The sequence below is a fragment of the Culex pipiens genome, chromosome 3, assembly GCF_016801865.2.
Source record: "Culex pipiens pallens isolate TS chromosome 3, TS_CPP_V2, whole genome shotgun sequence".
Lineage (NCBI taxonomy): Eukaryota > Metazoa > Arthropoda > Insecta > Diptera > Culicidae > Culex > Culex pipiens.
Window position 1 is genome coordinate 6676776 of NC_068939.1, and position 10202 is coordinate 6686977.

Genomic DNA, 10202 nt, shown 5'->3' on the forward strand with positions numbered 1-10202 from the left:
AAGCTGTTCAAACAAGTTATCCCGCTCGACTTACTGGCTATGATCGTACTCGGCCTTTTCCTTCTTGATCGCCACCCGCTTCGCCTTTTCCTTCTTGTCGTCTCGCTTCTCGGTGTCGATTTCGTTGTTTCGCGGGTCCAGCTCGTCTCCTACGGAGTCCTTCAGCTTGTCCAGCGTGCGACGCATCTTTTCGATGCTGTACGCCGTAGCCAGTCGTGAAACGACCTTGTCCTTCAGCTTCTGCAGCTCGTCCGGCTCGATGAGTCCGCCCTCGTGATCGCCGGTGTACTTGACAGTCTGGTCTAGGATCAGATCTTCGATCGTCTTCAGCTTGCGGTCCATGTTGTCCAGCTTGTCTCGGTTCAGGCTGTTCTTCTTTTTGCGATCCTCGTCGTAGTTCTTGTAGAAGCTTAGCGGGTATACTCCGCTATCGCGGCCGCTCTTCTTCCTGCGATCCATTCCGAAGTATTTGTTCCACTGGATCGACTTCTTCGCCTTGAACTCACCGATGTCACCGGGTAGGATCTGATCTTCCTTCACTACCTCCAGGTTCGATCGCTTCTTCACCGAACGCTTCTTCTTGTCGTCATCTTCTCCTTCGTGCTCCTCGCTGGATTCTTCGTGCTCGTGGTCATGATCGTGATCGTGCTCATGGTCGTGTTCGTGATCGTGTTCCTCATCCTCGTGTTCTTCCGAACTGTGCTCCTCGTGTTCCTCTCCACTAGCATCGCGTTTCTCGTGTGTCTTTGTGTCATTCTGCTTTTCCTGCTTCTTTTCGAGCTCAGGTTGATCGCTCGATCGTTTCTTCTTCTCTTCCGGTGCACCGAAAAGTGCCTGCAGATCTTTCGCTACCTTTTCGTCCGTTCCGGATGCGGTGGATTCCGGCTTCGGGGATCGCTTGGCTACCGGGAAGCGCTTCTTCCGCGATGCCGGAAGCCACGGTAGCATCGGCATCTGGCGCTTCCGCTCCTCCATCGGAGGTCCGTAGTACATGGCTGCCGCTTCGGACTGCGACACCGTCGGATAGCCCTGGCGTTTCTCGTAGAACGGATTCGGTTCCTCTCCGACAGCGGCTGCGGCACGTTCTTCATCGAACAGCTCCTGCTCGATTTCGTTCTCCTGCTGCTGGTACTTGTCCCAGAGGTCGCGCAGCTGGTCCAGGTACTTCTCCTCGCGCTCGAGATTCGCTTGGCGGTCGATTTCCTTCAGGAAGTCCGCGGACAGGTCCGGGCGGTAAGGTTTCTCCATTTCACGCTCTCTGAACACGGTCGTCGGGTAAGAGGGCAGGTCGGCAAGTGCTGGAACAAGAGAAAAGTGGGGTGGTGGGTCATCAATTTGGAGACCTCGGCGGATTTCAGCAAGAGAAAAAGAAGAAAAGTGTAAAAGCAAGTTTTCCACCCCGTTGCGCATGAAAACGTGGGGTGATTTGGATTGTTAGCCACTTGTTCGGTCGTTGGCCGGATTTATGCGGGATTGTTGCTCGGGGTACGGAAGTGAGGGCTATCAATTCAATATCTGATAATGAAATTTGATGTAGGGTTAATGTATGGGGTCGCGTGCGTGAGCTTTCTTATCAATGGTCTCGAGTTTTTTAGAGAATGTAACGTTTGAAAATTGCTGATCACAACAGTTCTATTAACGTTTTTTTTTACAGATATCTCTATTAATTCGTTACAGATCGACTTTCCAAAATTCTAGCAAAAAATCACTTCAGCTAATAAAATCAGACATAAAATTATTCGTTGCAAGATTTGTTCTAAATAAAGTGATCTGGGACTATGTAATCCAAGATGGCGGCCAATATGGTGGGGTTAGAATATTGAAAATAATCAGATAATCACTGAATCGCTGAACCCGATTTTAAAATGAAAAAAAAAAAAAAAAAATATTTGCATGGTATGACTGTCCCAAATTTCATTGAAGGCCTTTGGATAATCTGGACTGTACTTAATATCATTATCGCAGAACTTAGTTCTATAACTTTAAACATATGAAGTTTTTATAGATTCAGTACTCACCATCCCGCTCGCGGAAAATGGACCGCTTGCGAGCTTCCAACTCGTACGGATCGTACGGTCCCTCGTCGGGGTCCTCGTCCCGGCGCAGATAGTTGGCCAGAAGTTTGTTCAGCCGCTGCCGGTTCGGTCGGAACGAGGGCAGCTGCGGATCGTCCGATGCTGTCGTGGGAAAATGCGTTTTTAATTGTTTGGTGGAAATTTCCTACACACTTTCTCTCGCTATACTCACGCTCCATCCAGTAACCTTCCTCGTCCAGAGGTTCCCCGGTGACCTCGTCCCGCAGTGCCAGCTGAGCCTCGCGCCTATGGAGGGCATCCACGGCGGACTGAGATGGAGAGAAAAGTGAAGAAATTAATTCATTTTCAATTCATCACAGTGGAAAACTTTTCCAGAGAGTTTTAAAGCTTCATTGAAAGTCCAGGGTGACCAACCTGCAGGGAGTAGGGGGAGTGTTGCGAGGCCAAAACCGCACCTACGCATAACGCCAATGAGCCGTAGATCAATAGGGCCATTCCTCCGTTGGAAAGGAGCTCCTGTACCGCCTGGAATGGAGGAGTGAAAGGAAAGAAAAGTCAGAAAGAATTAGAACGATGCTGAACGGTTGGGCATGATGGAATGGGATGGAAATTTCGCAATAATGCACAGCACACACACACACAAACTCTCACAAACACGCACACAGAAAGTATTTACGGTTCTATTTAAGGAATTTTGAGGACATATCGGTGGCGGTGGCAAGCGTTCTCAATTTGCGAGCTTTTTGTACTCCTTTTCTAGTTGAAGAAGAAGGCATGGTGGTAAGACGCAAATTAATAAAGTTTTTTAGGGATTCCCGGCTTTTTGGCTGTTCGTGGAATTCGCGAAGCTTCGAGAGGGTCTAATTGTGGTTTGGACTTTCTTTTCTTTTTTTGAGGTCACCGCAATTTGTCAATACTGCGGAATAATTAATTTGATTGAAATGCTTCGGTGATTATGGTTGAAGCTATTTTTATGGTTTATTTGGAGAAGAACTTCGACTAGCTCACTTGAACTGGTATAAGTAAGGTATAAGCGCAATTTTTTTTAAATACAATATAGCCTGGACTGGATAATCCGAAGTTTTGAATACCTGAAGGTTTGTATGGGACTTTGAACAATCGAAAAAAAAAAGTTTTTTTTATTCGAGTTCTGCGACCCCATTTTAGTATAATTTATATATTTTTTGCCTTAAAATGCTTTTTTGAATGGTTAAAAAAGAAGCCATTTTGCATCATTAGTTTGTCCATTAAAATTTCCATACAAATTTAGCAGTTGTCCATACAAAAATGATAAATGAAAATTCAAAAATCTGTATCTTTTGAAGGGATTTTTTGATCGATTTAGTGTCTTCGGCAAAGTTGTTGGACTACACTGAAAAAATAATGATACACAGTAAAAAAAATTGTGATTTTTTATTTGACTTTTTGCCACTCAAACTTGATTTGCAAAAACACTATTTTTATTTTTTTATTTTTTGATATGTTTAGTGGATATCGAAAAGATCGGAAATTTCACGAATGTTTCATATTTTAACATTGTAAATCGGATCATTAGTTTCTGAGATGTCGACGTTAGAAAATGGGGGGTTGTTTGGGTGAGACTAAGAAAACATCAATTATCCTACTTTTTAAGCCTTTGCATGGCAATATCTCAGCAACTAAAGGCAACGTATCAACAAAGTTCAAAAAATGAATTTTGGAATGTTGAAAATATGATAGGTTGAATATTACCTCTTTTTTATTACATAAAAAATTGTAAAAATGAGAACATGATGGATATTCATCATAAACTGATGAAAGTTCATCATTTTCTGGGGTAAAATTAATCATTTTTTTGACACAAAATCTGTCGCCATTTCCTGATGAATATTAATACCATTTTTTTCTGTGCACTTGATGAAAATGTCACTTAATTTGATTTTATACCGAAAAATGAAGTTGAAAAATTTTCGCGACCAATATTTCGATTTTTTGAAAAATCAGTATTGATTCAAAAATTCATAACTCGGTCAAAGATTTTTTGCACAACCTGGAAATTTCTGAAAAGTTGGCATTTGATGTCCCCTAAAACATATCAAAAAATAAAAAAAAAAACAATGTTTTTTTTTGCAAATCAAGTTTTGGTGACAAAAAGTTAAATTGTAAATCACCATTTTTTACCGTGTATCATTTTTTTCAGTGTAGTCCTTATTCATAACTACAAATTTGCCGAAGACACCAAAACGATCAAAAAATTCCTTCAAAAGATACAGAATTTTGAATTTTCATATATCATTTTTGTATGGCCAGCTGCCAAATTTGTATGGAAAATTATATTGACAAACTAATGATGCAAAATGGCTTCTTTGGGCATACCGAAGGCACCAAATAACTTTCAGCCTAGATTAAAAAATACAAAAAAATAAAAAAAATGATCGATTTCGTAGAGCAAATCTTGATTTATAACATAACAAGCTACACGCCACCGCAACGTCAATTCTCTTCCTCAAATAGTTCTTCCGCAAAATAGGATTAATTCCGATTATTTGCACTTGTTGTCGGCTTGACAGCCGTTAATCCTGTCGTCGTGTTGAGGAGGTGGGGGTGGCTCAGCACTAATTGGGTTTCCCCTCCCACCACACGTCAGCACTCATTTGCGGCGTACCAAAGTTTGTTTTCGATTCCATCGCCGGTGGTGACGGGGTCAGGTGGAAAATCTGGACGGTGGAAGATTATCGACAATAATTATGTTATCGTGGAAGTAAACCCCACATTATGAGCCAATTAATTAGGTGAATTGTAATGGCCTAAATTGACCCACGCAAAATTTTCGCTTCAGTGGAGACGCATGGTGGATTAATTACGTTTGACTATGTTTTGCATAACATAATGATTTTCATGATTATTTGTAGAAGAATTTAAAATTAAAAAAAATTAAAGCAAAAAAAATACTAAGCTCACACACACTAGTCACACAGCTTAGTCGCAAAGTTCAACCGCCGAAAAGCTGCCAAAACTGGAACCGAAAAACCTCAAAACGTGATAATCCTTACGCAATGAGCTTTCCCCGTCAGCAGTTGTGTGGGTAGTCGTTGCTGCTGCTGCTGTTGTGAGTGTGAGTGTGTGACTACGTGTGGCAAATAACAACCTGATGAACATATAGGAATGTTTATGCGGGTAACCCAATGTAAATCCTGGCTGCCAAGACCACAATGTGATATTACAAAGAGTCAGACGCCAACGTTGGCACACAACCCACCTCCGGGCAGAATCATCCGGTTGTAGAGTATGGGTTAGACAACGTGACTTTCTGGATTCTGGTGACATTTTCCCTTGGTGGCGCCACCTGGTGATTTAGAATAATCAGTGATGAAAATTTACAGTGAAGAAGAAGAACTTCAAATATATAAATTATAGCATTTATTTATACATTTTATTATTTTAAATTCTGTCAAAAAATTTAAATAATCACAAAGCAGACATTTTCACATTCCTGTCTATCAGGTACTGCCTGAAAGAGGATGCTTCAATATCCTGAACAGTTGTGCACCCACATTTTCTTTATTTTTATGATTTTTCTCCCCTAACAATCCCAACACACCACCATACCGTATTAGACTATTGTTGTCCTTATCTTATCACACATGGTTGATGCCATGCCACTACCCGGTGACTGTTGTTGATGTGTTTTGGTTCTGGTTGAGACTTTTTTTAAAGAGAAAAAAAAATCGTGTTGTGGAAGTTCTGCTTCAAATGAGTGCCGGTTGATGTCACACACTTGGAAGAACTCTGGAGACAACCCTGTACCTCCCATGTGTTGGAACTCTATTTTTAGCCACATTTGCTTCTCCTAATGAGGACTGACGGTGTGTGTGGTTAAGTGTGACACCGGACCGGATGTTTTCCTGGGAGAGCAAACTGTTTAAGAATAGAAGTTTTATCGGGAAATCGACTTATTTGTAGAGGTGATCCGTAAATATTATATGAAAGATAGTCCATTTGAGTATCTTTAGTGTCCTTGAGATCTTTTACAAAGTACTTTTTGCGTTTTTTTTTTAAACAAGAGTCTGAATCTTTACCTTGATTATTATAAAATCAGGAATTTAAATTCAAAAAATGAGTCTAAAAATCAAATTATTCGCTCTACAGCATTGAATTGGCGTTTTCGATTGCGAGATTCCTACTCGAAACTAGGTGTCCAAAGGCTTGATTGTTGAGGCAAATGCAAATGAATCAGTTGGTTGAATACCTAGTATTAACCCTCTACAACCTAACCCCGCCTCTAGACGGGCTTCGATTTGAAAAATCGCCAAAAATCCATTTTTCAACCAATTTTTGATCTTTAAAAAGCACTGGAAAGAAGAACTCTTAAAATTTTAGAAAATTTCAGGGTTGGAAGTTTAACTTGTTTTATGTGACTTTGCCAATGTTTTTAAAAATGTCATTTTTTTAGGGGTCAACTTAGGCTGTGTTTTTCACTAACATTTCCAATATTTTCAGTAAAAAGAAGTATGCAGTAATTTTTGTAGTGCCCCAGACTATGCCTCTACGCATTTTTTTGCAATTTAAATGATGATGGTGCGATTCTATAGCAGAAAATGTGAAAAACATGCAAAAAATTGAATAAGTGACTGTAAAAACATGAAAAAATTAGATAGGCGAAATGTAATTATATTAGGTGGTAGAGTAGGCCAAATAACACCAAAAACAAACATAAACTAAACAAGATAAATGCAAATTAAAATACTAAAAATGAAACAAGAAAAACATAAAACAAGAGAAGTAAAGTTTTTCGTAGAACAAAAGTTGCTCAAAATGACCTCCTAAACACGGGAAAAATAAATATTTTCGAAAAAAAATTTGGGCAGTAGAGGGTTAAAGCACAGACAAACAGACGTAAATCTCTTTTTAATTCCATCAATCAGGAATATAACGGCTGATTTGAATTTAAACTTAGTTCTCGGATTATCCACCAGAATAGGATTGCGCTGCAATCAAGGCACACTTTCAAATGACGTTAAAGCTAGCGCGCCAAAAGTTTCAGGTAGCGCGCCAAAAGTTTTGTTTTTTTTTTCTGCTGCTACTTGAGTGTGAGGATGGACCAGTTTGGAGAAGATTGGTCGGTGGAATTTTTGAATCCGGACCCGCCTCCGGGTGTGGATTCCGCTGAATGGTCTGTTGAGCATTTAGATAATCCTCAATCCTTCCCGGCCGAACCGTTAGAAGAAGAGACGCCGGATTGGTTTGAAAGTTTTATCACAAAACACGAGCTACAGGATGAAGATATGCCGGATGCGAACTGCGGCAGTCTACTGCAAGACCGACACGAGCCACTGGACGAAGAAATGCCGGAAGCTACGAGTAACGATTCCGGTGTTTTGAACATCGGAAGATTCTTAGGCAATTCCAACAACGAGACGCCGTCCCATTCAGCTGATTTTGTTATTTCATCCGTCGGCGTTGGTAAATTTCAACTAGATCTTGAATGAATGCAATTAGAAACTGAATTTGGTCTACATTATAGATGGTGTACCCCAACTTGACCAGGTGAATGGGTTAGGCAATGCAGTGTCCACCGGAATCGCCTCGCCAACCTCGAGCACGTAAGAGACCGCGAGAATCTTTACTCCGTCGTGGTCCTCAAATCCGGCCTTTGTGAATGACGCTGTGTCCAGCGATGGCAATTGCGCGGCCCGGCCGACTTCGAGCACGCAAGAGACCGTGATAATCTTAACTCCGTCGTGGTCCTCAAATCCGGCCGTCATGAATGACGCTGTGTCCAGCGATGGCGATTGCGCTTACCACGATTTCAGCAACTCGGTATTGACAACCCGGCCGACCTCGAGAATGTTGACTCCGTCGTGGCCTCAGAATTAAACCCAAAAAAAATGTATAATTTTATTTAACTATGCAAAGAAAACTATTTTAAACCAATGCAGTCTAACCAACTGGCATAAATAAATGTATTTCTAGTTATTCGAATGCTAAGCCGTTCATATTATCAATAATCGGATTAGCGAATTGTCTCTGTACATAAATGATTTTTCACGTTCAACGCCGAATCGCCGATGTTGGTTTCCAGGAAAGCTGGATGGCAGAAACTGGCCACTGGTAAGGTTGAAGATGTAGGTATAGACCGTCGACAACAAGGTCAACCTGGTCTCATACGATTATTTGGTTGCTTGCAAGTGGACTAATTTGCTTGCCGAGAAGGTAGCTTAACTTCACGCCAAGAAATTTATTATTTAAACTCATGGCCAATTTGTGGGCATTGTTCACAAACAGCGCAGTAATACCCAAACCACCCTCAAACTGGTGCATCTTTCCATCAACCTCTGCAGCCTACACGAATGTTTCCTCGGCAAGATTTACCTAGTGCATGGCCGCAATCGGTCGCGGACGTGGACCGTCTGCGTGAGTTAAGAATTTGAACTTCTTGCATTCTTCTCACATGTTGGTAAACAAATGTAAATGTTAGTAAACAAGTCTCCCTCCTCTCACTACAACAAGAGTGACCGCGTTCACTCACACACTAACCAATTCTCATATACAGTGATGCTTAATGCTAGTATTGGCCACCAGATCGAGCTACTAGCTAACCTTTTTCCATTTTTTTTTGTGATTGATGGATTTTCGTTAAATTTGTTCAATGATTTACGTCTGTTTGTCTGTGGTTAAAGAAATTACAATTTGAAATAAAATAATTTTGGACCATTGGTGCAACTACAAGTGTTAGAGGGTTAAATGTGGAAAAATGGAAGACTTTTTGTGGAATGATGCTAATTTATCGTTTAATTTAATAATGTGGCATAATGATACAACAAAAAAATCGTTTAAAAATTACTTTGTAGTGTTTAAGAGGTTCTCGAAAAATGCAAAAATATATTCAAAGCTTGCTTCAAATATTTGAAAACATTGGGTTGTTTGAAGTAAAACCAACACTAAAAAGCTTTATAATTTGTTCAAGAGCTGCAACCAGTATTTGTCATGAAAAACATAATTTCTGAATGTTTTTGTTTTCTCATTTCAATAAACTGGTCTCAGAGGCAAGTTTAAAAGAAATTTTATGATTATGGATTATGGATTCATTTTACTCACAGTTTAAACACTTTGATAATAAATATTCCTCATAAAAAACCTGAGATTGGAGCTTTTCAAATTAGAGAAAGTATACATTTTCTCGTAGCTGAATGATTTTTACATGCAGTCAAGCTGATTATTGATCTTCACACTTATTTTAACCACTAAAGTTGATGTCCTATACAATTTTGTTGCATAATATTAATTAAAACCAAGAGCAGGTCAATTTTCAATAAATTTAAAATTTCCCGGGAAATTGGCTGAAAATTTCCCGTTTCCCGGGAAATTTGAAACCCCGGGAAATTGGACGCTCTACTTCACTCTAAAAAATACCCCGGCAAAGTTAGAAAAAATACGAAATTTTAAAATGAAAAATTTTGTTCTAAATGAAAAATTACCCTTTGGGTCAATGTAGATTCGAAAAGTACATTTTAATTTAACTTAAAATGACATGTTTCAAAAAAATTTACAGTCGAGTAACGGAAAATGGGAGAGTTTTTAAAACTTTTTAAGTGTTTTTTTCGATGAAAAATACGTTTTTTTTTGGAATTCTGAGCAAGGCATAAAATAGGGCGTCTAATTTTACATAAAAGAAATTTAAATAAAAGTTTTACAAATCGAAGAGAGGTCGGGGCAACTGCTGTGTGAGTTGGCGGAAAATCACCCGATTAAGAAAAAAAAACCGATTTCGTAGAGAACTACTCTTATGCGAACAGGTACACTTTAAATACAGGGGTGACCAAAGTATGGCCCGCGGGCCAAACGTGGCCCGCGAGGTCATTTTTTGTGGCCCGCGGACCCATTTTGAATGACCATGTGAAATGGCCCATTGACGCATCTTTAAGTGATTTTATAATTCCTAGAAATTAAGTTTATGCCTATTTTCTGAACCTTTTTAGATTTTGTTAATGTAAAACTAATTGAATAATCGAGATCAAAGTCAAAATTTTCATCAAATATTTATTGAAATTTTATTAAAATTGAAGGACTATTTTTTTAAATCCTTATGCAACTATTTATCATTAAGATATAAGATAAAATTTATTTAAAAAATAAATTAAAAAAGTCAGTTTAAATACAACTTTGAATTTGTGAAATCACGATTGT

At 39.5% G+C, this 10202-nt stretch overlaps 2 protein-coding genes across 5 annotated transcripts in view; one reads left to right on the forward strand and one right to left on the reverse strand.

Annotated features, from left to right (window-relative positions):
• The window catches only part of LOC120430258 (neurofilament medium polypeptide), a 93127-nt gene that overhangs the window by 59221 nt on the left and 23704 nt on the right, over positions 1-10202 (reverse strand). The window contains exons 2-5 of one of the 4 annotated variants that reach the window (XM_039582524.2): positions 2451-2561; positions 2248-2344; positions 2019-2177; positions 50-1298 (exon numbers count right to left, since the gene is read on the reverse strand). The exons of 2 other annotated variants lie outside the window; for them this stretch is intronic. In XM_039582524.2, coding sequence (XP_039438458.1) covers positions 50-1298; positions 2019-2177; positions 2248-2344; positions 2451-2531 — 1586 coding nt within the window. In that variant the 5' untranslated portion in view covers positions 2532-2561. Of the gene's footprint in view, positions 1-34; positions 1299-2018; positions 2178-2247; positions 2345-2450; positions 2562-10202 lie in introns of all 4 variants that reach the window. One more of the 4 variants, XM_039582523.2, reaches the window with a different exon arrangement.
• On the forward strand, positions 5891-8039 carry LOC120419732 (uncharacterized). Its single transcript, XM_039582525.2, has 2 exons — positions 5891-7478; positions 7540-8039. Exons 1-2 carry the CDS (start codon positions 7112-7114, stop codon positions 7620-7622), a joined length of 450 nt encoding a protein of 149 aa, XP_039438459.1. The 5' UTR covers positions 5891-7111; the 3' UTR covers positions 7623-8039.

Coding starts and splice junctions, on each gene's coding strand:
- LOC120419732 (XM_039582525.2), top strand. CDS start 7,112: ATGGACCAGTTTGGAGAAGATTGGTCGGTGGAATTTTTGAATCCGGAC. Junction 7,479..7,539: donor TATTTCATCCGTCGGCGTTG/GTAAATTTCAAC, acceptor TCTACATTATAG/ATGGTGTACCCCAACTTGAC.